This window comes from Mus musculus, chromosome 1 (assembly GCF_000001635.26).
Source record: "Mus musculus strain C57BL/6J chromosome 1, GRCm38.p6 C57BL/6J".
In the NCBI taxonomy this organism is placed as follows: Eukaryota; Metazoa; Chordata; class Mammalia; order Rodentia; family Muridae; genus Mus; species Mus musculus.
In genome coordinates, this window is record NC_000067.6 from 173,956,855 (window position 1) to 173,983,788 (window position 26,934).

General features: G+C 37.6%; 1 protein-coding gene across 2 annotated transcripts; it reads right to left on the minus strand.

The window, feature by feature from the left end:
• Positions 1-5,714: 5,714 nt before the first annotated feature.
• On the minus strand, positions 5,715-25,990 carry Ifi202b (interferon activated gene 202B). Of its 2 annotated transcripts, none has more exons than NM_011940.2 (7): positions 25,820-25,990; positions 20,411-20,580; positions 17,879-18,292; positions 15,337-15,525; positions 14,499-14,903; positions 6,940-7,128; positions 5,715-5,969 (listed from the first exon to the last, which is right to left on the minus strand). In NM_011940.2, exons 2-7 carry the CDS (start codon positions 20,528-20,530, stop codon positions 5,949-5,951), a joined length of 1,338 nt encoding a protein of 445 aa, NP_036070.2. In that variant the 5' UTR covers positions 20,531-20,580; positions 25,820-25,990; the 3' UTR covers positions 5,715-5,948. The 2 variants fall into 2 exon arrangements, with proteins under 2 accessions (NP_036070.2, NP_032353.2); NM_008327.2 differs by having other exon boundaries at positions 20,411-20,583.
• Between the last annotated feature and the right edge of the window lie 944 nt (positions 25,991-26,934).

Sequence of the window (26,934 nt, forward strand, 5' to 3'; positions counted from 1 at the left end):
AATGCATGCAAGCTGGGCCCAACTGGGTTTGAATGAAAATGAATAAATGAGCATGAATGAAGCTGAATATGAATTTATGTGAGGTTATGCATTTTTGCTTATGTAAAAGTTTTTCCTTCTGCGAGGGTTATTCTGTTCTCCTGGTTCAATAGAAGTGTATTAGGTTTCATCCCAGGGATGCAGGGATGGTTCAATATACGGAAATCCATCAACGTAACCCAGTATATAAACAAACTCAAAGACAAAAACCACATGATCATCTCATTAGATGCTGAGAAAGCATTTGACAAAATCCAACACCCATTCATGATAAAAGTCTTGGAAAGATCAGGAATTCAAGGCCCATACCTAAACATGATAAAAGCAATCTACAGCAAACCAGTAGCCAGCATCAAAGTAAATGGTGAGAAGCTTGAAGCAATCCCACTAAAATCAGGGACTAGACAAGGCTGTCCTCTCTCGCCCTACCTATTCAACATTGTACTGGAAGTCCTAGCCAGAGCAATTAGACAACAAAAGGAGATCAAGGGGATACAAATTGGAAAGGAAGAAGTCAAAATATCACTTTTTGCAGATGATATGATAGTATATATATGTGACCCTAAAAATTCCACCAGAGAACTCCTAAGCCTGATAAACAGCTTCAGTGAAGTAGCTGGATATAAAATTAACTCAAACAAGTCAATGGCCTTTCTCTACACAAAGGACAAACAGACTGAGAAAGAAATTAGGGAAACGACACCCTTCTCAATAGCCACAAATAATATAAAATACCTAGGCGTGACTCTAACTAAGGAAGTGAAAGATCTGTATGACAAGAACTTCATGTCTCTGAAGAAAGAAATTAAAGAAGATCTCAGAAGATGGAAAGATCTCCCATGCTCATGGATCGGCAGGATCAATATAGTAAAAATGGCTATCTTGCCAAAAGCAATCTACACATTCAATGCAATCCCCATCAAAATTCCAACTCAATTCTTCAACGAATTAGAAAGGGCAATCAGCAGATTCATCTGGAATAACAAAAAACCTAGGATAGCAAAAACTCTTCTCAAGGATAAAAGAACCTCTGGTGGAATTACCATGCCGGACCTACAACTGTACTACAGAGCAATTGTTGTAAAAACTGCATGGTACTGGTATAGTGACAGACAAGTAGACCAATGGAACAGAATTGAAGACCCAGAGATGAACCCACACACCTATGGTCACTTGATCTTTGACAAGGGAGCTAAAACCATCCAGTGGAAAAAAGAAAGCATTTTCAACAAATGGTGCTGGCACAACTGGCTGTTATCATGTAGAAGATTGCGAATTGATCCAGTTCTATCTCCTTGTACTAAGGTCAAATCTAAGTGGATTAAGGAACTCCACATAACCCCAGAGACACTGAAACTTATAGAGGAGAAAGTAGGGAAAAGCCTCGAAGATATGGGTACAGGGGAAAAATTCCTGAATAGAACAGCAATGGCTTTTGCTGTAAGATCGAGAATCGATAAATGGGACCTCATAAAATTGCAAAGCTTCTGCAAGCTAAAAGACACCGTCAATAAGACAAAAAGGCCACCAACAGATTGGGAAAGGTTCTTTTCCTATCCTAAATCAGATAGAGGACTAATATCCAATACATATAAATAACTCAAGAAGATGGACTCCATAAAAACAAACAACCCCATTAAAAAATGGGGCTCAGAACTGAACAAGGAATTCTCACTTGAGGAATACCGAATGGCAGAGAAGCACCTGAAAAAATGTTCAACATCCTTAATCATCAGGGAAATGAAATCAAAACAACCCTGAGATTCCACCTCACACCAGTCAGAATGGCTAAGATCAAACATTCAGGTGACAGCAGATGCTGGCGAGGATGTGGTGAAAGAGGATTGCAAGCTTGTACAACCACTCTGGAAATCAGTTCCTCTGAAAATTGGACATAGTACTACCAGAGGATCCAGCAATACCTCTCCTGGGCATATATCCAGAAGATGTCCCAACCAGTAAGAAGGACACATGCTCCACTATGTTCATAGCAGCCTTATTTATAATAGGCAGAAGCTGGAAAGAACCCAGATGCCCCTCAACAGAGGAATGGATACAGAAAATGTGGTACATTTACATAATGGAGTACTACTCAGCTATTAAAAAGAATGAATTTATGAAATTACTTGGCAAATGGATGGACCTGGAGGCATCATCCAATCACAAAGGAACTCACACAATATGTACTCACTGATAAGTGGATATTAGCCCAGAAACTTAGGATACCCAAGATATAAGATACAATTTGCTAAACACATTAAACTCAAGAGAACGAAGACCAAAGTGTGGACACTTTCCCCCTTCTTAAAATAGAAAACAAAACACCCATGGAAGGATTACAGAGACAAAATTTGGAAGTGTGATGAAAGGATGGACCATCTAGTGATTGCCATATCCAGAGATCCATCCCATGATCAGCTTCCAAATGCTGACACCATTGCATACACTAGCAAGATTTTGCTGAAAAGACCCAGATATAGCTGTCTCTTGTGAGACTATGCCAGGGCCTAGCAAACACAGAAGTGGATGCTCACAGTCAGCTATTGAATGGACCACAGGGCCCCCAATGTAGGAACTAGATAAAACACCCAAGGAACTAAAGGGAACTGCAACCCTATAGGTGGAACAACAATATGAACTAAGCAGTACCCCGGAGCTCTTGTCTCTAGCTGCATATGTATCAAAAGATGGCCTAATAGGCCATTACTTGAAAGAGAGATCCATTGGACTTGCAAACTTTATATGCCCAGTACAGGGGAAAGCCAGGGCCAAAAGGGGGAGTGGGTGTGTAGGGGAGTGGGGGCAGGGATATGGGGGACTTTTGGTATAGCATTGGAAATGTAAATGAGCTAAATACCTAATAAATAATGGGAAAAAATTTTTTAAAAAATTTTTTAAAAAAAGTGTATTCCTCCAAACTTCCCCCTAACCTGACAAATAAGAGGCATCTGGGCAATAGGGAAAAGTCTCTAGCAATGAATCCTTTACTTAATCTCCTGCTGTTTTATGATGGGGTGCTAAGTGCCTGCGGCTGCAGTCTCTGGCCTCAGAGGAAGACAGAAGGCAGGTCAGCTACAACAGCATAGTAACTTAGACTTAGAAAAGTAAAGCTTTTATTACATAGCAACCCTAAGTTTCTTGTAAGACAGTCTTACCCTCCATCTTAACCTCCTCCTATGCTCTTCCCCCTCCGCTGCCTCAAGAACAACTGAAAAGAAAGAAGAACCTCACCCCTGGGCTGCCCCCCCATGTCAATTTGACAGTTGCTAATGAGGGCAATACCCCTGTGTCCATGAGGTATATCCTGCATTGTTGATATGCATGAGAGCCTATAATGAGCATGTCAGATCCGACCTCATGTTCAGAGGAATGCTGCACTTGAGTTAATGCTCTGTTGCTGTCCCCTGTAAGTTCCCAATCATTTCATTTCAACTTACGTGTGTGTGTGTGTGTGTGTGTGTGTGTGTGTGTGTGTGTGTGTGTGTGTGTTAACACAAATTCATTCATTAGGATAGTAGAGCATGCATTTTAGAGGAAAAAATATATGAAAGGTGTTGTCTCATTCACATTATACAGTATCCATCCCCTGTACACAGCATTCTAGTGGGTTCACAGTATAAGGGAGTAAGTACATTTATGATCAAGTGAGGTTAAATCAACCCCATTCTAGAAACCACGTGCCTTTATTGATTATTATGTATAAAGTGTAGTGGGCTTTGGGAGGTAGCAATTTGAGGGGCGTTTTGTTTTGGTTTTGGTTAACATTTACAATTTTATTGTAAAACACAAATGTATATATAAACTAGAAAATATGAACCAGGTAATTTAAATGATTTCATGAATAAACTAGATGTTCTTCTGTTTACATTTAAAACCAGCATTATGATATACACAGTAAAATTTATGATAGATTTAAAATTTAATGTTTTATTGATACCTATATTAAGTAGGGAATGTAAAAATATCTCAAGTATAAACTGAAGAATAAAAGGAACATTTTGTAATTTAGACTTTAAATGGTACCTTTTCCCTGCATTTTAAACAAGAGGCTCACATTCTTATTTTGTATTGAGGATCAGAAATCCTGTATAGGATGAGACCATGAGAGGGCAGGCAAGGGCTGATGCTTGTGACCTGGACCATCTAAGGCACAAATCTACCTCAGATTTCCAAGATATTAGAATGGGTAGAGATGTAGTTCTTAGAGAGGTATGCCTGCATCAGCATCTGAGGCACATGCTCATTTGTGATATAAAAAGGCACTTCTATTCTCATTACCATTTTCCCAAAGTGTGCCTTGTCATTCCATTCCTCCTCTCCCACCAGGAAAACTGGGGGTGAGAAAATGGTGCTACATCTAGACAGGAGGCTGAGATAGCCCAATTGAAGGAGGCCATCTGCTGCCTTAAGGAGGCTGGGATAATCCAATTGAAAAAGTCAGTCTGCTGAGATCTGAGGTTGGGAGGAACTGTGGGCTGGGCTGAGGGGGAGAGAGCAGGTATCTTGAGCAGTATATGCCAACTTCTGGTACCAAACAAAGTCCAAGTTTTCTTGCTTGTATTTGCGGTGTAGATGAGGTAGGTGCTCTCCAACCAACCTGTTCCTTGCATTATGTCATTCTGTTTCCCTGACTGCCACATCAATGTCACATTTTTTGTTGATTAGAAGCAACCACATGACTAAAGCTGATGCAAAGGAAAAAAAATACTTTTTTCTGATGACTAAAGAAAAAATAACATAGTTTGGTGAACAAGTAGCACAGACTTTGACAATCAAGTGTGTGGAAAAGGGAAGCGAAGATCCCAGAGTCAGCACAGAACACACACAGACAAATTGTCAGTACAAAGGAGATTTATCACCCTGGAGGAGGGATGAAGGTGGGGGCTGCCTCTGGACCAGCAAAGACATCAGCAGGTGTTTTTGCAGGAGTGGTTTTTGAAGAGAAAAGGGTAAGTCCTGATTGTTACCCAACTTGGTAAGTCTTGGGTAGTTCCAGCATTTACCATTCTCTTGATTAGAGGACAGCAGGACCAGGTATTTCACACTCTTCTACTATTAGACAGTGATTAAAAGCAAACTTACTTAATTTTAATTGTTTTCCAGGCCTGATATCACAGTAGTGAGAAAAGTAATGCCTGTGGAAAACCTTTGCTGGGGATCCTCAATACTTGTTTATTCATTTGTTTATGCATTTATGTTTGTTTTCATTTATCCATTTTCTATTTATTTTTGTGTCCCTTAATTCTAAGACTTGTTCTTTGTGCTTTCAAGACTCCTTTGATAGTATTTTACCTAAAATTGGAGATGAGATTCCTTATAGTGGCTAATAGAAGATTACAGCCTAACATCTTCATTTTGTAAAGATCTTGTCTCAAAAGACTAAAATGTGTAGCGTACTGAAATGTACTCATGGAAAACCATAGAAGGAATTGCTCCCCTCAACTGCATTTTAGGCTAAATTTCAGTCCCTACCTACCTTACCATTTTATGAATCTTGATTTTCCTGAAGATAACATAGCCTGTTTGTTCCTACAGAAGGTCTTTCCCTTAAATATCACATCTAAAACATAAATTTGCATATTTCTTGACAACAATCTTCCTTAAATATGATCTTCATCAGGTCACCAAATACTTTTAAAGTAACTCACAGATTAAAGAAATAAATAACTGGAAGTATTGCTTAATGTACAGCATTTATTTTTTTCATATTATGGAACTTAAGCATGCAGACTATGAAAGTTCATAAAATTTTTTTATAAAGAATAAGCTAAAGTATTGTTCCCACAACTAAGAGCTGGATGTTGTATGTATTATATTTGAGCAGGTATACATTTCTTTTCCATTTTCAGTGTACATGTTTCATAAGGAAATTTTCACCATTGAATTGGGGTTACATCACTCACTGTTCTTCATTTTTCAGGCATGATGACCTAGGATAAGAAAATAATGAAGCCAGATCAGTTGCTATACAGCTGGTCACACCCTTCTCTCTTGAGCACAGTATCTTGTGTCTATGAACCACCTTTCTTTGTTCACTCTTGACTACCTTCTCTAACAGATTTCTTTCTTGGGAGTCAGCTTTCCTCCCTCTCATGAGACCATGACATGTGTTATTCATTCCTAGCAGTCATCAGCAAGATAGAAGGGTGGGGGGGTATCATGATACAATGGGAGAAAGGAGCTCCAGTATTTAAGGTAAAATGTGTGGAAAGTCTCCCTTGGCAGAAATTTGGAAAGAGCACAAGCAGCATGCCTAGAGCAGGTGCTGTGAGATGAGCTTTAGAGACTTGGTGAAGATTCTTGTAGCAATAGAGATTGGATAGCATTTCTATGTGACTGAAGAGGTCATATCTTGGAATTTTTCAGGTTGAATTTTATATGAGTTTATTTTGGTGTAGTAAGCATTCTACATGGATATGTGTATCAGCTTGACAAAGAGTGAGTATTCTAGTGCCATGTGGCCTGATGTGCTCTGATTATCCTTATGAAATCCTGAGTGCTGTGAGTCCTCCTTATGATCTTCTTTGATAGACATTATTTCCATGTTGTAGGTGAGAACGCTGATTCTCTTTTAAGTCTTTAGTCAATTTGAAAAACTACTGAGCCAGGGTTTGAAATAACTAATGCAAATTTCCACTAAACATCTCTTTCTAAATAAATATAATTATTTTACTATTTATCTTAGGGCATTACAGTTTGGGAGTTTCTCCATATTTCCTATCTTTACTAAGATACCCTTACTACAAACTGATGATAAGAAAAAATTACCTGCATTAATGGGGCAAAACTGAATTTTCATGCCACCTGTTGAATTTTTTACACAACTCCATCAGCCAAGTTTTGGTAGAGTATTAAATGAAACTATTTTTCAGAAAACTATTATTTCCATAAAGCACATACCTCCATGTAACTGTACCTCGTAGATCTCAGAAACCACTCATCTGCATTTGAGGTCAATTCAAAGCAGACAAGTCTAATTGTATTACCAATCTCACAGTTGACACTGGTCAGTTGTCCAGATACCACCACTTTCATTGCTCCTGTATCATCCCAAATTCCATAGCATATACAATTATTTCCGGTACTTTTCTGCAAAAGAAATTAACATTCATCTTCTGAGAAAAGTGGCAAAATTTATCACGTTGATGAGAAATAAAGTGGTTTAACAGGAGCAGTCTCTGTTATATATATGTATTAGATATATGTAGATATATGTATTAGCATTAAAATCACAGGGACAAGGGGAAATGAGATGTCTCAATAGATAAGTCTGATAACCTGAGTTATCTAGCCAAGCCTGATAACCTGAGTTCAATCCCAGGATTCATAACAACCCACTCTCAGTATTTTTCTTTGACCACAACAGGAGCATCAGAATATGTGTGAGTCTCCTCAAACCTCACAGTTTAAAACTTAATGGGTGAATGAATAAATAGATTTAAATAAGTACACAATTTTAAAAAAATAGAATGACAGGTACAATATAGCTTAAGATATTCTTGATGGCAAATTCCTTCTTTGAAGCATTCTCTAAAAACTGACCAATGCAGTTGTGGATGCTTGGAGCCAACCATGAGACTGAGCTCAGGGACCCAGGTAGGGGAGCTGGTGGAAGGACTAGAGGAGCTGAGGGGGGGATTACAACACCATAAGAAGAACAATATCATCTGACTGGACTACCCAGTGCTCCCAGGGACTAGACCACCAACCAAGGAGTGTACAGGGAGGGATCCATGGCTCCCCATACATAGGTAACAAAGGATGGCCTGGCCTGACATCAATGGGAGTGGAGACCCTTGGTCCTGTGGAGGTTTGATGCCCCAGTATAGGGGAATGCTGGAGAAGTAGGGTGGGTGGGTGGAGGAGTAGCCTCGTAGAGGCAAAGGGGAAGGAGGAAGGGAGGTTCTGGGATGAAGGACTTGTGGAGGGGTTAGTGGGATGTCATTTGAGATGTAAATAAATGAAATGATTAATTAAAATAATAATAATAAAGAAATATTCTCTAGATATACTGAATTCCTTCCTAATTATCAAGGCTAACATATCAGGATAGCCAAAATTTTCTAATAAGCAAGAGGAAGAGAACAAAAACAAAAGCCATAACAAAAAACATGCAAGTAAGCAATAACAAAAACAAAACTGAAGTAGTTATCTTTTCAAGTTTCCTAAGTGCATTCAAGAGATCTGATAAGAAACACCATTGTTGCTTCTTCTGAACCTAAGAAAGACAAAGACAGTAAACTTCTAAGAAAGGAGTTCCCATTTAAATGGATCACATTTAATCAATGAGTGAGTAAATCACATTTAATCAATCATTGACTCTATCCTAAGTCTCTCAAAGGTTAAATCCATACCATCTAGCTCCATGTTGGTCTGTAGACTCATGTATGTTCACAGTCATTTACATAGTACAGATAAAATTGATTAAAAAGCTACATTTGAATACATGTATAAAAAATATGAAAGAATATAATAAATATGTGGTTGTCAACTAAGCATGCTTTGTTGTGGGGTGTTGGAACTGAATGACACTCCCTGTATCTTGATTCCTCAAAGCACTTGCTTTCATTGTCCTCAGTTATACATTGAGAAACTAGACTGTATTTCTCCAGCCACTCTGTTGTGTTATTCTTGAAAGCAAAAGTCACTCCCTCAACAGATCTTGATGTAAAGTAGAGAAAAGTAGTGAGAATATTTTAAAGACCCAGAGTCCAGAATACCAACATATTGGACATGGCTGTATTCTAAGTCACAAAAGTAAAGAAGGAATTTAATAACTCACTTAAAGAAATACAGGAGAACACTGCTAAAGAGTTACAAGTCCTTAAAGAAAAACAGGAAAACACAACCAAACAGGTAGAAGTCTTTATAGAAAAACAGGAAAACACATCCAAACAGGTGATAGAAATGAACAAAACCATACTAGACCTAAAAAGGGAAGTAGACACAATAAAGAAAACCCAAAGTGAGGCAACGCTTGAGATAGAAACCCTAGGAAAGAAATCTGGAATCATAGATGCAAGCATCAGCAACAGAATACAAGAGATGGAAGAGAGAATCTCAGGTGCAGAAGATTCCATGAAGAAAAACGGCACAACAATCAAAGATAATACAAAATGCAAAAAGATCCTAACTCAAAACATCCAGGAAATCCAGGACACAATGAGAAGACCAAATCTAGGGATAAAAGGAATTGAAGAGAATGAAGATTTTCAACTTAAAGGGCCAGCAAATATCTTCAACAAAATTATAGAAGAAAATTTCCCAAACCTATATGAACATACAAGAAGCCTACAGAACTCCAAATAGACTGGACCAGAAAAGAAATTCCTCCTGACACATAATAATCAGAACAACAAATGCACTAAATAAAAAGAGGATATTAAAAGCAGTAAGGGAGAAAGGTCAAGTAACATATAAAGGCAGGCCTATCAGAATTACACCAGACTTTTCACCAGGGACTATGAAAGCCAGAAGAGCCTGGACAGATGTTATACAGACACTAAGAGAACACAAATGCCAGCCCAGGCTACTATACCTGGCCAAACTCTCAATTACCATAGATGGAGAAACCAAAGTATTCCACGACAAAACGAAATTCACACATTATCTTTCCATGAATCCAGCCCTTCGAAGGATAATATCAGAAAAAAACCAATATAAGGACGGAAATCACGCCCTAGAAAAAGCAAGAAAGTAATCCCTCAACAAACCAAAAAGAAGACAGCCACAAGAACAGAATGCCAACTCTAACAACAAAAATAAAAGGAAGCAACAATTACTTTTCCTTAATATCAATGGACTCAATTCCCCAATAAAAAGACATAGACTAACAGACTGGCTACACAAACAGGACCCAACATTCTGCTGCTTACAAGAAACCCACCTCAGGGAAAAAGACAGACACTACCTCAGAGTGAAAGGCTGGAAAACTATTTTCCAAGCAAATGGTCTGAAAAACAAGCTGGAGTAGCCATTCTAATATCGGATAAAATCGACTTCCAACCCAAAGTTATCAAAAAAGACAAGGAGGGACACTTCATACTCATCACAGGTAAACTCCTCCAAGACGAACTCTCAATTCTGAATATCTCTGCCCCAAATGCAAGGGCAGCCACATTCATTACAGACACTTTAGTAAAGCTCAAAGCACACATTGCACCTCACACAATAATAGTGGGAGACTTTAACATGCAGCTTTTATCAATGGAGAGATCGTGGAAACAGAAACTAAACAGGGACACAGTGAAACTAACAGAAGTGATGAAGCAAATGGACCTGACAGATATCTACAGAACATTTTATCCTAAAACAAAAGGATATACCTTCTTCTGGGCACCTCACGGGACCTTCTCCAAAACTGATCATATAATTGGTCACAAAACAGGCCTCAACAGATACAAAAATATTGAAATTGTCCCATGCATCCTATCAGACCACCATGGACTAAGGCTGATCTTCAATAACAACATATTTCAATAATGGAAAGCCAACATTCACATGGAAACTGAACAACACTCTTCTCAATGATACCTTGGTCAAGGAAGGAATAAAGAAAGAAATTAAAGACTTTTTAGAGTTTAATGAAAATGAAGCCACAACATACCCAAACCTATGGGACACAATGAAAGCATTTCTAAGAGGGAAACTCATAGCTCTGAGTGCCTCCAAAAACAAACTGGAGAGGGCACACACTAGCAGCTTGACAACACATCTACAAGCTCTAGAAAAAAAGGAAGAAAATTCACCCAAGAGGAGTAGACGGCAGGAAATAATCAAACTCAGGGGTAAATTCAACCAAGTGGAAACAAGAACAACTGTTCAAAGAATTAACCAAACGAGGAGCTGGTTCTTTTATAAAATCAACAAGATAGATAAACCCTTAGCTAGACTCACTAGAGGGCACAGGGACAACATTCTAATTAACAAAATCAGAAATGAAAAGGGAGACATAACAACAGATCCTGAAGAAATCCAAAACACCATCAGATCCTTCTACAAAAGGCTATAATCAACAAACTGGAAAACCTGGACGAAATGGACAAATTTCTAGACAGATACCAGGTACCAAAGTTAAATCAGGATCAAGTTAATGATCTAAACAGTCCCATATCCCCTAAAGAAATAGAAGCAGTCATTAATAGTCTCCCAGCCAAAAAAAGCCCAGGACCAGATGGTTTTAGTGAAGAGTTCTACAAGACCATCAAAGAAGATCTAATTCCAGTTCTGCATGAACTATTCCACAAAATAGAAGTAGAAGGAACTCTACCCAACTCATTCTATGAAGCCACAGAATGATACCTAAACCACAGAAGGATCCAACAAAGATAGAGAACTTCAGACCAATTTCCCTTATGAATATCGATGCAAAAATACTCAATAAAATTCTCACGAACCGAATCCAAGGACAAATTAAAGCAATCATCCATCCTGAGCAAGTAGGTTTTATTCCAGGGATGCAGGGATGATTTAATATACGGAAATCCATCAACGTAATCCATTATATAAACAAACTCAAAGACCAAAAAAAACCACATGATCATGTCTTTAGATGCAGAAAAAGCATTCGACAAGATCCAACACCCATTCATGATAAAAGTCTTGGAAAGATTAGGAATTCAAGGCCCATACCTAAACATGATAAAAGTAATCTACAGCAAACCAGTAGCCAACATCAAAGTAAATGGTGAGAAGCTTGAAGCAATCACACTAAAATCAGGGACTAGAAAAGGCTGCCCACTTTCTCCCTACCTATTCAACATAGTGCTTGAAGGCCTAGCCATAGCAATTTGAAACAAAAGGAGATAAAGGCGATACAAATCGGAAAAGATGAAGTCAAAGTATCACTTTTTGCAGATGATATGATAGTATATATAAGTGACCCTAAAAATTCCACCAGAGAACTCCTAAACCTGATAAAGGGCTTCGGAGAAGTAGCTGGATATAAAATTAACTCAAACAAGTCAATGGCCTTTCTCTACACAAAGAATAAACAGGCTGAGAAAGAAGTTAGGGAAACAATACCCTTCTCAATAGTCATAAATAATATAAAATATCTTGGTGTGACTCTAACTAAGGAAGTGAAAGATCTGTATGATAAGAACTTCAAGTCTCTGAAGAAAGAAATTAAAGAAGATCCCAGAAGATGGAAAGATCTCCCATGCTCATGGATTGGCAGGATCAACATTGTAAAAATGGCTATCTTGCCAAAAGCAATCTACAGATTCAATTCAATCCCCATCAAAATTCCAACTCAATTCTTCAATGAATTAGAAGGAGCAATTTGCAAATTCATCTGGAATAACAAAAAACCTAGGATAGCAAAAACTCTTCTCAAGGATAAAAGAACCTCTGGTGGAATCACCATGCCTGACCTAAAGCTTTACTACAGAGCAATTGTTATAAAAACTGCATGGTAATGGTATAGAGACAGACAAGTAGACCAATGGAATAGAATTGAAGACCCAGAAATGAACCCACACACCTATGGTCACTTGATCTTCAACAAGGGAGCTAAAACCATCCAGTGGAAGAAAGACAGCATTTTCAACAAATGGTGCTGGCACAACTGATGGTTATCATGGAGAACACTGCGAATTGATCCATTCCTATCTCCTTGTACTAAGGTCAAATCTAAGTGGATCAAGCAACTCCACATAAAACCAGAGACATTGAAACTTATAGAGGAGAAAGTGGGGAAAAGCCTCAAAGATATGGGTACAGGGGAAAAATTCCTGAATAGAACAGCAATGGCTTGTGCTGTAAGATTGAGGATTGACAAATGGGACCTCATAAAATTGCAAAGCTTCTGCAAGGCAAAAGACATCATCAATAAGACAAAAAGACCACCAACAGATTGGGAAAGGATCTTTTCCTATCCTAAATCAGATATAGGACTAATTTCCAATATATATAAAGAACTCAAGAAGGTGGACTCCAGAAAATCAAATAACCCCATTAAAAAATGGGGCTCAGAGCTAAACAAAGAATTCTCACCTGAGAAATACCGAATGGCTTAGAAGCACCTGAAAAAATGTTCAGCATCCTTAATCATCAGAGAAATGCAAATGAAAACAAATCTGAGATTCCATCTCACACCAGTCAGAATGGCTAAGATCAAAAATTGAGGTGACAGCAGATGCTGGCGACGATGTGGAGAAAGAGGAACACTCCTTCATTGTTGGTGGGATTGCAAGCTTGTACAACCACTCTGGAAATCAGTCTGGTGGTTCCTCAGAAAATTGGACATAGTACTACCGGAGGACCCCGCAATACCTCTCCTGGCATATATCCAGAAGATCCAACCGGTAAGAAGGACACACGCTTCACTGTGTTCATAGCAGCCTTATTTTATATAATAAAATAATAGCCAGAAGCTGGAAAGAACCCAGATGCCCATCAACAGAGGAATGGATACAAAAAATGTGGTACATTTACACAATAGAGTACTACTCAGCTATTTAAAAGAATGAATTTATGAAATTCCTAGGCAAATGGATGGACCTAGAGGGCATCATCCTGAGTGAGGTAACACAATCACAAAAGAACTCAAATGATATGTACTCACTGATAAGTGGATATTAGCCCGGAAATTTAGGGTACCCAATATATAAGATACAATTTGCAAAACACATGAAACTGAAGAACGAAGACCAAAATGTGGACACTTTGCCCCTTCTTAGAATTGGAATCAATCACCCATGGAAGGAGTTATAGAGACAAAGTTTGGAGCTGAAACAAAAGGATGGACCATCTAGTGACTGCCATATCCAGAGATCCATTCCATAATTAGCCTCCAAACGATGTCACCATTGCATACACTAGCAAGCATTGGCTGAAAGGACCCTGATATAGCTGTCTCTTGTGAGACTAGGCAGGGGCCTAGCAAACACAGAAGTGGATGCTCACAGTCAGCTATTGGATGGAGCACAGGGCCCCCAATAGAGGAGCTAGAGAAAGTATCCAAGGAACTAAAGAGATCTGCAACCCTGTAGGTACAACAACATTATGAACTAACCAGTTCCCCGGAGCTCTTGACTCTAGCTGCATATGTATCAAAAGATGGCCTAGTCGGCCATCACTGGAAAGAGAGGCCCATTGGACATGCAAACTTTATATGCCCCAGTACAGGGGAATGCCAGGGCCAAAAAGTGGAAATGAGTGGGTAGGTGAGTGGGAGGGGGCATGGAGGACTTTTGGGATAGCATTGGAAATGTAATTGAGGAAAATACGTAATAAAGATATTAAAAAAAAGAATTATCATGGTGTTAAGTGGAGGGAAAAATATTAAAAGATATGCTGTCACACCCCAGAGTTGGAAACTGTACTCATCTCTCTCTTGTATAGAAGGCCTATGTTTACTTTATTTCATAACTCAACAATATTGCTGTTGCCAAAGTTTAGATGTATAATGAGTTTCAAGAAGAATAGGTACAAAATAAATTTACAAAATAGCTTACCCTGTATACTTTAAACTCTCCATCAACCAGCCTTTCTTTTGTTTGCAAGTGAAGATCACAAATTTTAAGATGTTCTATGAGTCTTTCATCTGATGAACTTGAGTCTTCCTTATTTTGGCTCTTCACCTCAGACACGCTGGAATATTCATGTATTGCCAGAGACCCATACATACCAAAATAATCTGATAAAGCAATGGTGTTTCCCGGGATAAACTTTTTCTCTAGGTTTTCCTCGAAGACCATCACTCTGAAGAATTCTGTATCAGTAGCCACTGTGGCATGGAACATCTTTTTACTTTTTATACTATCATAAGTAAATAGTTTTGTTGCTTTCAATGCCACCACTTGTTTGGGACCTTTGTGGTAACCATCCCCTTCAAAAGATTCTTTTAGTAGCTTTTCTCCCTACAAAGAATATATACAGAAAAACCAGCCAGAGTTAAGTCAGGTAAGGAAAACTTATATTGAATAAAATGGAGAAAGTGTAAACAGTGACTGATGTGCTATCACCTAGGCAATGGAAGAAATAGACATGTAGGCAGTAATTTAGCTGGTACGAATCTCACATAGTAGACGACGAGTTTGTATTGATATTTTTGTGGGTACAGATAACTGTATGATATCTTATGATCAGGTACTGTTACAATGAACTACTTCATTAACCCAGTCAGGGCATTTTAAAGACTGGAATCACAAAACTTTTTCCTAAGGGCATCATCTGAATTCCTTCCTCCAGGTACAGAATTGTCTATGAAAAATATTGAAAACCTCAAGTTCAGAGTCTTAAAGCAAAAGTCAATTTCCTCTTTGGCAAATCCCTTCTCTGTCTACTTCCTACCTTGATGAAACTGTGATTTCCAGAGTGTAATATTGGTTTCCCATTTCCTTTTCTCAGGTGAAAGGAGAAGAGTTGGAGTTTATCTCCTTTCTCATAGTTGATATTGTGCTGTTTTTTATCCCACACCACTTTTATATTATCTTCATTATCTTTTATTTTGAAGGTTATACTTTTATCATTCACTTTTTTCTGCAAAAGTAAAATTAACATGCATTCTCTGAAAGTTATGTCATCCACATTCAACATCATACATTCAAAAAGATCATTTATTAGAAAAAAATCATAGTAAAATATGAAGCCTGTTATAGACATAGGCAATCAGTGAAACCTTCCCAAGGGATTTTCTATCGCTGTTGTCCATGTCTAGTGTGTTGTCCATGTCTAGTGTGTTGTCCATGTCTAGTGTGTTGTCCATGTCTAGTGTGTTGTCCATGTCTAGTGTGTTGTCCATGTCTAGTGTGTTGTCCATGTCTAGTGTGTTGTCCATGTCTAGTGTGTTGTCCATGTCTAGTGTGTTGTCCATGTCTAGTGTGTTGTCCATGTCTAGTGTGTTGTCCATGTCTAGTGTGTTGTCCATGTCTAGTGTGTTGTCCATGTCTAGTGTGTTGTCCATGTCTAGTGTGTTGTCCATGTCTAGTGTGTTGTCCATGTCTAGTGTGTTGTCCATGTCTAGTGTGTTGTCCATGTCTAGTGTGTTGTCCATGTCTAGTGTGTTGTCCATGTCTAGTGTGTTGTCCATGTCTAGTGTGTTGTCCATGTCTAGTGTGTTGTCCATGTCTAGTGTGTTGTCCATGTCTAGTGTGTTGTCCATGTCTAGTGTGTTGTCCATGTCTAGTGTGTTTTGGTCCCAAGGGTAGAGCATCATTAATGAAGACATAACTGGTATGCAGTCAAATCAACCAATACACAGTTTATTCAAAGTTTATTCAACTTCTTTTAAAGGCCAAGCAGAAGAAAGATTTTCCCAATTTCCAGTTTTCTAACAGGTGCACTTTCCCTAGCAATAGCTTATCTTGGTTCCAAGTGACTCAGACCTCCCTGCAGTCTGGGAAATCTGTCTGCATTCCAACTCTGAGATGTGATGTCTAATTAAACCAGGAACAAAGTTACTTTCTCATGAGAGAAGGAACATCTAGGTCACTTCCTCAGGATTACAGCTCACTTGGCAGAACAGCAGGATTCTCTGCTTGAGAAAGTATGCCACTGGGTCTTAGTCTGCTAAGAATGACAATGATTCTAATTCTCCTACCAGCTAGCAAGCTGGGAGCAGTCTCCTCCTGCCATTTCTCTACAACTATAATGATTTGCTTCCTTGATTTGGACATTTCTTCCTGGAAGTGCTCGGACAATAAATGTTATTCCTGTTTTCTACTGCTTCCTATTCTTTAACAGCCTGGGTTCTCAGTAAATTGCCTGAGATCACTGGAATCAGAACTTTGGCAGCTATCTTCCTATCTTCTGCTTGTAAAGAGATGAATGAGCATTTGTTCCTTATGTTCATTCATTCAGTAGGTTACAGGGAATCTTCAAAACAGGTTAAGATTACAGTAACTTACTCACTTAGACCCTCTTCCTACCTCTCTACAGTATCATGTCCAGGAAAGCCAATGTCCCCGATTTATACTTTATTGGACATTACTCAAGCTATTGCTCATAAACTTTTCATCTATGTTCATATGCATAGTCTGTAAAGGGTATTCTATAAGGCAATGGATTTTGTAAAACAGGGGTTTAAAAAAAAAAAAGACAGACTAAAGAGGCTTAAACCTGCCAAGTTTATAAAACATTTGTTGACCTCACCAACATTGTCAATTTTTTATCTGAATTCTAATACTCGGCATTTAGCCATAGATACATCACTGAGATGTCTGTATATATCTATTAAATGTAGAAAACTAGGGAATCTAGAATACCTGATTTAATTACCTTTAAAACTTCATTTCCTATAATACTTATCATTTGCTAAGCTATTCAGAAATACTTAGTTAATAGAAAAAGATATGAATCAACACTAAATGATTAAACCTACTATGTGTAGAGATATTTGATTCATTCTATTGAATGGTTTTAAGTTAATGGGGGATGCCATCTAATCTACTTATGATTCCAAAACAAAAATGTTACAATAAAAATTCACCCTCTTTCAGGTAATCTTTTGAAACATAGTCTAGAGAAAGAAATGGGTGTTGTATAGTTGCAGTAGAGGCTAAAATAGAATCTGTTAGCATTACCAACCTGTGCCCTGTGACTTTCTTGTTCACTGTAGCTTGTATTGTATTACAAGTACAATAGATATTTGTAATGAGTAAAATAGTGTATCTTGGTAAAACATTTTTAAAGAACTCTCAGCGATATCTTAGGAAGTAGACTGTTAAAAGCTGGCCCACTCTTATTACCTAATCCATTTGATTATTTCAAATTTTATCCCCAGCCAAGATAGAATGTTTTGTTACAATACTATCATTAAGCACTAAGTGGAAATTTACCGTATTTGATTTCAGACGTCAGTGGAAAAAAAGTTTAAAAAGTTTTCACACATTACCTTCTCTACTGCAAACACACCATAAATCAGTGTTCCAGAATCAAGTTCTTTAATTTTAGAGATCTTAAGAGTTTCTTTTGCACTTCTGATAATATTTTTGGGCACTTCAATAATTTGGTTAGGAGCAGCCTCTGACACAGTGGCAGTTTCATTGATCTCTAGGATGCCACTGCTGTTGAAGTATTTGGAAATGGTAATAAATTTATTTTCTGTGAACTTCTCTTTCAAGTCCATGTTGAAAACTTTCACACGGTAATATTGGCTCTCTGTAGCCACTGTAGCATGAAACATGTTCTCTTTTCCCTCTTTATAATTAAATGGTTCTGTTGCAGTGAGTACCATCACTGTCATGGGTTTCTCATGAAGAACAGCACCTTTGCTAATGTTCTTTTTTGGGGTGTGTGACTTTTTGTTCTGCATTGAAAAAATACAGGGATATAAACATATAAGTTTAGCAGCAAATACAAATTAACCTTTACATAAGACAAATCTCAATCTCAACATTGTTTCCAACAATTTTTATGTATTTGTAAAACTAAAGATAAGCTAAACAGGATTTTTTTTTTAAGTTGGACAAAAGGCCAATGAATTAAAGGAATGGGCTTCACCCACTGATATTTGAACATTTTCAGTGAAAATCTGAGTTATCTTCTAACACACACAAACACACTCAATCACTCATACACAGACACACACACACACAAACACAAATGTTGAGCATAAAAACAGCATACCCTTTTGAGGACAATTTAATGAAGTACTTAAAAAAATAAAATGAATGCAAATATAACCTTTACTCTATGGCCAAAGAATATAAAAGTTGAAAATTAAGAAAAATTATCATATAGCATAAAACTGTTAAAGACCTTTAGTTACCACTGTACTCTCTGGGAATTATTCTGAAGGTGCAAATCACAAGATATCTCCACAAAAGCTACCAATCTTCTATAATTAAATGATGACAAAATCCATTAGGTGTTTTTTTTTAAATAGGTCCAAGTAGAGTAACTTTGGTTAGAGCCATGTCCTTACACATGGATAGAGAGTTTTCCTCAAAAGCAATGATTTGTAAAAGCCAGAAAGATATTGATAGGATCTAATCACTTTTCTGTATAGTGGTCTGAGTTCACTAGATTTCAATGGAGAATTTTAATGTAGAGAAGATTACCTAACTATGAGACAGTATGCAAAGCAATGAAAACCTATGATATTCATAGATTTTGAATATATGGAGATAGTGTTGCTGTCTCCACAGACCCAAGTGGATGTTAATGGTCTGGTCAAGCTTGCCATACAAAGTCATCACCTATGAATGAGTAGTGTTCAACTGGAACTTAATTTTTGATCAGTCACCAGAAGTATAACATTAGAAAAAAAGCAACTGAGTTATTAGTGCCAATTATATAAAATTGAACATGTAGTAATGACTAGATTCGAATTTCATAATATTATGATTTGCAGAAAATAAATTTGTGGACTCTGGTGAAGACTACAAAATGAACCTTAATGCACACATATCAAGCATATTCAATGAAAGAGGAACTGAGTTTGTTGTAATTAGACATTAAATCAATAATGAATTATTTAATAAAGAATCACAAATACTGATGTAGCCCCTAAACATTATATGAATTTTAATTGAGGGATTTGGATAGTTCCAGGTTCCCATCTGCATGGAATCTGTGCTGTTTTATGTGTGTTGCCACAGTCTCTTATTTTATATGTGAATTAGTCTTGTTTATCTGAAAGACAATGTTTCTTTGGAGTCATCCACCATCGCTGGCTCTTATAATCTTTCATCCTTGTCTCCCATACACATCCCTGATTCTTGAGGAGAATGATTTGATGAAGTCATCTTATTGAAGTCTGAATTATGGGTCTTTGTGTTCATTCCCACCTACTGCAACATCTGAAATACTATCTATTGCCTCAATACTCTTTTATAAATTTATAAGACATAAATCTTTAAAATATCCTAAATTTTATTTTAAAATTAAAGGTATGTTGGTATATAAACACTTTCTTATAACTGTGATATTCATTATCTCTAGTTGTTTTTTTATATTGATGATCAATCAAGGAACAATCTTCTAAATGCAAATCCTCTTAGAAATTTTCTTTACAAAGCTGACGTCATCCAAAGCAAAATAAATATTAGATCAAGTTACACTCTCATGGGCTTATACATGTTTCTAATTATATCACTGTCATTACTATGACTACAAATAAGTAGATGTGCCTAAGGCCCTCATGTTCTAACTTCCACTCTGATATGCTACATGCAGAGTTCTGATGTCATGGTATAATGCAACAAAAGGTACCGATGCAATCAGTGTTTCAAAATACACACCTGGTGAATGAAGAAATCATTAAAGAAATAAATTAGAGGGAGGCTAGAGACACTCTTTCAAGATTATGACCATTGTGATTACATTCTGAAGACTTCATAATGGAAACAGCAAATTATTATAGTTGATGAGGAATGGCTGGGAGACTTTAGTGAATTCCTGGCAAGCATCTGAGTTGACTTACAGGTCCAGGAGAGGCTTGAGGTTGATCCTCCCCATGGCCAGATGAATCACTGGAAGGGGTCTGATGTTGACCCTCAGAAAATTCTGAGTTGGTAGATGACCTTAAGTTACGGTTGGACATTGCCTGGGACAGATGTCTCTTTCTGTAGATACAGACTTTTTGATTGAGTTCTTCTGTTTAAAAAGACAAGAAAAGAAAAGAAAAGAAAAGAAAAGAAAAGAAAAGAAAAGAAAAGAAAAGAAAAGAAAAGAAAAGAAAAGAAAAAAAAAAGATTGCTCTCCTTTATACCTTGATAGTTAATTTTAAAGTCATGAGATTACTGGCAGTTTTTCCTTTAGTTTTTTTCACAGATCTTTGCTCTCTAATATTTCACTGAAATGATGGCATATTTTCAGATAACTTTACCATCTACATTCTGTATACCCTAACAAAGATCCCAAACCTCAGCTTGCATATATGTTTTAAATAATTTGCTCTCATTATTTCACTCTTTGATATCATCTTTATGCCCTACTGCCAGTACTTGCTAGGTTCCTCTTTTCTATACAAGATTGTCCCCACTTCTGCTTTCTAATCACATGTATTCACCCACCCCTACCATTTCTACCCTCTCTTATGACTTCTTCCATCCAATTCATGATCTCTTTTCCACCTTCATGGCTTACTCACACCTGCAAATCCATGTTCTCCACCCTACACATATAATACACTGCTCTGTAACTACATTAGTTCAGAGAGTAAGTGCTCTTCTGGGATGAAATGTGTGTTATAATTGTATTGGACATTTACTACAGATAGCTTTTTCAATTACAACTTTTAGTTGTGTTTGTCTTTGCATTTAACATTCTCTCTGATTAAGATATTATTTTTAATAGCTGAGTAGCATTCCATTGTGTAATACTATTGAGCTAGTGAGAACGAGGACATCCTGACTTTTGCGGGCAAATGGATGGAACTTAAAAATATCCTGAGTGAGGTAACTCAGATGGAAAAGGACATACATGGTATGTCACTAATAAGTGGATGTTAGCCAAAAAACACACCAAAACTAAAACAAAAAACATACAGAATACACAAGATACAGTCTACAAAATTCCAAAGGTTCAATAAGCTGAAGTGCCCATCTGAGGACACCTCAGTCCCACTTGGGACAGAGAAGAAAGCAATCATAAATAGGGAGGGAGGGAGGGACTTGGGAGGGAAAGTGGATGGGGGAGGGGCTGATCTGTTATTGGGTGAGGAAAAAGGACTGAAGCCCTGAGGGCCTGCAGAAAGAATGTAAATAGGCATCCTCAAGAACTAGGAGGTTGGAGGGGGGTGGAGGGAATCACTCAGAGTACACCAGAGACCAGGGAGGTGAGAGACTTTCAGGACTCACTGGGAGGGACCCTTGATGAAATGCCCAACAGTAGGGAGAGGAAACTTATAGAGCCCAGCTCCAGCAGAAAGACAGGACATCAAGTGAGGGATGGGATTGCTATCCTTCAGTCACTCCCCTGACCTATAATTGTTTCTCTCTGAAAGAATTACTGGGATGGAAATGGAGAGGAGCCTGAGGAAAAGAAGGTCCAGCAACAGGCCCAAAATGGGATCCAGGTCAAGGGTAGGTCCCAAGGCCTGACACTATTACTGAGGCCATGAAGTGCTCACAAAAAGGGAACTATTATGACTACCCTCCAAAAGATCCAACAAGCAGCTGAAAGAGTCAGATGCAGATATTTGCACCCAACCAATGGACTGAAGCAGCTGTTCCCTGTTGTTGAATTAGGGAAGGCTGAAAGAAAAAGGGCGATCCTATAGGAGGACCAGCAGTCTTAATTAATCTGGATCCCCTATATCTTTCAAACACTGGACCACCAAACAGACAGCATATACCAGCTGATATGAGGCCCCCAACACACATAGAGTCGAGGACTTCCATGTCTAAGTTCATTCAGAGACGATGCACCTAACCCTCAAGGAACTGGAGGCCCTAGGGAGTTTAGAGGTCAGATGGGGTGGAGGGTGGAGGCATCTGTCTGGAGACAGGGTGTGGTGAGGAGGAGGTGTGGGATGTGGAGCAGTCAGAGGGTGGATGGGGAAAAGCAGGGATTGGAATATGGAGTGTAAAAAAATGAATTGCAAATAAAATTAAATTTAAAAAAGATATTATTTTTCAAGTTGTCAATAAGATCTGAAATCCTCTCTTCTGTCTTTTAATCTGTTGGAAGAGCCTACATATGAGATGTTTGACTCCCTAAGTTTTTCATTTCCAGTTTAATTTAAGTTTGGGTTTTCTTAGTGATTTTGTATCTTTGTTAAATTCTACTTTCCTATTTGAATTGTTTTCATTATGTCATTCAATTCTATGTATTTTCAAGACCCTTATAAAGATATTTTTCATATCTTCAATCATATTTAAAATTGTTGTTTCTTTTTTTCTGGGCCTGTTATAGATTGCTGTGCAGGAAGAGTAAAATTCTTCTTGTTGTTCTTATTGGTATTTATATGTTGCAATCCATATACCTGGAGTTACAATATTTGAAGAGTTTGTGGATTATCTCTATAATGTATGGAAAAGTGGTATGCAAGCTGCCAAAGAAGAAAGACAAATAATATTCGTTCCCAGCCTATCAGCAACAACAATGGCCATCACAGAAAGATATCCCCAGTGGGGCAATAGTGGCCCTTGTATTTTAGAGGTTACCAACAACTGTTCTATTGGACCTATGAAACCTTCAATTGGAAGGAATTTATGCATAGTAATGAAAACCTAGACAGCTACTGCCTCATGAGGTCATGCTCCTGAAAGAAAAGGAGAACGACTAATTTGATGTGCTAAACTAGTATAATTGTCACCTCCATTTCATTCTAAATACCCATCCTTACGCTTAGAGATAAGAGTGACTTTCATCCTTTTACTTTGGCAGCAGATGAAAATATCACATAAATCCACAACTGATAATATTCAATAGGACAACTCACTATGTGCCCGTTCCTAATCGATACATCTATAATATAAATTCTGCACCCAAGGCTCGGGACATAAAGGAAATGGTAGAGGAAAGAATGTGAAAGCCAGATGGCCAGGTTGTTTCTTGCAAGAGAGTGTCTTCTATATGGCAGACAGTAGTATACATGAAAACTGAATAATATGGCTGCCTTAATAAGACATTCATAATGACAACAGGAGTTCACATGACAACCTGGTTGGAGGAAATCTCAAACATCTTGTCTCCAGATAAAGAGCTCCAGGAATTAATAGTTATTAAGAAAGGTAGAATCAATCTTTAAGTGTTGAGCCAAGCCCCCTGCCAGGTTATATCAAATCCCAAGTGGTTATCCCTAATCATAGATACATACAAAAAACACACATACATTAATATTTAATATATATATATACATTAATATTTAAAGAAGTCATGAATTATAGAGGGAATGAGGGGGACACAAGAGCAGTTAAGGGGTAGAAATAATGGAAATACAGAACTCATGTATATCATCCTCAAAAAACTATAAAGTACATTGCATTAAAGTTTTAATGTATTAATTAAATTATTTGTTTACGCCAAAATTTAAAGCCCTGATAACAGAGGAATGAAAAAGAAAATATTTTGACATTATTCATGGACAAATGAAAGAGGACATGAAAATAACTAATATATATAATATAATACATATATATGTAAGAAAAACATATCATAAAGTGAAGTGAGATGAACAAAAGCAAGAAAAATGTTATCAGCTTGTTCATGAATAACCCAGCCAGTCAAGTAACAACTACTGTCAATTTTTATTTAAGACAGTTTTAACAAAATGTAGCCTCCCCCATCCTTGAGCAGGCTGGCTCAGACCTGTTCTGCCACTGTGAAAGAGACCACCTAGGGTGGAGTCTTCTGACCTAGATAGGTCTATTGTTCTGCCACTGCACTCTTCTCCAAGACATGGCTATAAGCTGAGAGGCTGAACCTGTCTTCCTGAGACATTCCTGAGATAAGCTAACAGCCTGGTGACCAAGTGCTAACACTCTGGCCGACCAAGTGCTGACAGCCTGGCTAAAAAGCATGAAGTGCCTTGCATGGCTTTGGATGGGCCTTCCCCTTTATAAGTTCAGACTCTCGAGTAAACTTTGGGCCTTGATCAGTATATTGTCTTGGTCTCGTTATTTTTTCTGCTGTTTCCTCCCATACAGCTCCAGCCTCCCACTCAGGAACCCTGTTCCTGTAGCTGTGGGTGGCTACAACAAAACATTCCTTAGTCTGTGGAAAAATTAAAAACAAGCTACTTTGTACAATACCTAAAGGAAATAAATGTGTGTGTGTTCAATTACTTAAGAGTAAAAACTATTATTAAATAACACAAAATAACATGTTCTCATAACAGAATTAGTAATGAATGTTTTGAATAGTAGTTTTACATCATATTTTCCTAGAGCCTTTTGTCCCTCATGACTCTATAAACAATATTACGGACTATGTTTCATTCATATTCACATGCACTTCCTCATGTACAAATATAGAATACGTTCCATATGCATGTGTGAGCACACATATCTCTGATTATGAAAAATAAACCACAGACTCCTTACATTATGGTACATTTAAGTATATTTAGAAATTTTGTAAACCTAACTAATAAATTTAGTAAGATTGATCTAATAGGAGTAGAATTCTCAAATCAACATTTAAATTATGAAGTTCAACTATACTGAAGTCTTATACTGGGGTTTTTATCTAGAGCCTTTAAAATACTCTAAAAAATGAATTTCTGATTAAATCTTCCTTTTGTCTCTTCCATTTTAACATCACAAAATGTAAACAAGCAAAGACTATCAAAGCAATAAATTTTCAAAATGTTGTAATGCCTCATGGTGGGTCAAACACTGATCGATTATGTGATGTAGACGAGAGTGAAAGGGAACGTAAACTATCCACATAAAATCATTTAGACAGCACATGCTAATGAATCTGAGAAATTATCTCCAGCACATGTTCATCACTGCACATTGACATGGAAGTAATACTAGATAACACGGTTTTAAACCCACCATGCTATTCTCTCAATATCATTTCACGAGAGCTCTTGTCTCTTCCTTTTCTTTCAGCCAGTCACTCGGCACAACCACCAGGTTTCCTATACACTCTTCAAACAGAATGATCAGGCTTCTATTTTTCTAACTGTTTAGAATTATATCGAGAATGTTTATTTTTACAATCTGCGAGAGTCAAAATTAATTTCTCTTTGCTCAGGACTCAACAATAGAGTAATACAATAAAAAGCCTATCATTTTGAGTGAAGAGTTCACTGCAGTGAGAACTACTGGAACGATCCCTGCTCTTCTACTCTACATAGAAGAGCCAACACTGATCCTGGCATTCTTGTGGCTTTCACAGAGCAGCCTGCTCTCTATAGAACAGGGGCAGGACTCACCAAGCCGGGAACTTCTTCAGTGACTCCTGTTCCGGGTCCTAGATCTCCAACAAGGCAGAGTGTGTCAGCTTTAAGAAGGAAAATAAATGAAGGTGTTATCAGATGTACAGCAAATTAAGAATTTATAAAAATGGTAAGAAAATGACACCGGTTAAATACTCTTCTCGGTATGAGCTCAGAGTATCTCTGAGTGATCTCCTTGAGTTGGCAGTGACTAATCCGTGAGAACTATCCCCCTATTATTCACAGTTGTTTTGTCTTATTAGCCAGAAAAATAGTCACAAGGACGCTTAGCGATACTCAGTAGTTATTCTGAGAAATCATGACAGGTACAAGTTCAGACATGGACATCTTATTACCTAACAGACTTATAGGTAGATGACTAGAAGTCTACATTCCATTAAAGTTACATAACATCTCATTGAAGCAAGGTAAGTCACTCATCCCCACCTCCTTCTCATGTTACACATAGTGAGTTCCAGTGCATACAGAGTTACACAGTGAGATCCTGTCTCAAGAAAACAAAACCAAAACAAAGAAAACAAAACAAAGAAAACCAAACAAAATCCAAGAAAAAGGGAAAACCAAATAACACAAGGAAAAGGAAAAGGAGTAATCAACAAACTTTCTAGAGAAAGGATACAGTTTTATAGTCTTGAGTCTGGAAAAGATTTCTCAGATATAACAGCAAAAATAAATAAATAAACAAACAATTAAATAAGCGAATTGCTTTGAGAATGTTTAAAGAAGCCTGTAACAAGCTATACAAGTTTGCACTCCCACGAGCAATGGTTAACTGTTTCGCTCACTCCACACCCTCCTAGAATGAGCTGTCTCTTGTTTTACGGAAATTACTCATTTAGACAGGTACAAGGTAAAATAAGGAAATGGGGTTGATTCTCATTTCCAGATGGCTAAGGACTTTGAATATTTAAGTGCTTCTCTGCCTTTTGAAATTCCTCTTTTTAGCATTCTTTGTCAGATCTTCAGCCAACTTTTTTTCCCATGATAGTTGGCAAAAATATTTTCCTCCTTTTCTCCTCATTAATTTGTTTATTTATTCACGACATCCTGATCGCTGCCACCCTCTGTAATTTCCTCCTTTTTTTTTCTTT

Coding starts and splice junctions, on each gene's coding strand:
- Ifi202b (NM_011940.2), bottom strand. CDS start 20,530: ATGTCCAACCGTAACTTAAGGTCATCTACCAACTCAGAATTTTCTGAG. Junction 18,293..20,410: donor CTCAAGCCTCTCCTGGACCT/GTAAGTCAACTC, acceptor TTTTCAATGCAG/AACAAAAAGTCACACACCCC. Junction 5,970..6,939: donor CGAGGTACAGTTACATGGAG/GTATGTGCTTTA, acceptor TTCTTATCCTAG/GTCATCATGCCTGAAAAATG.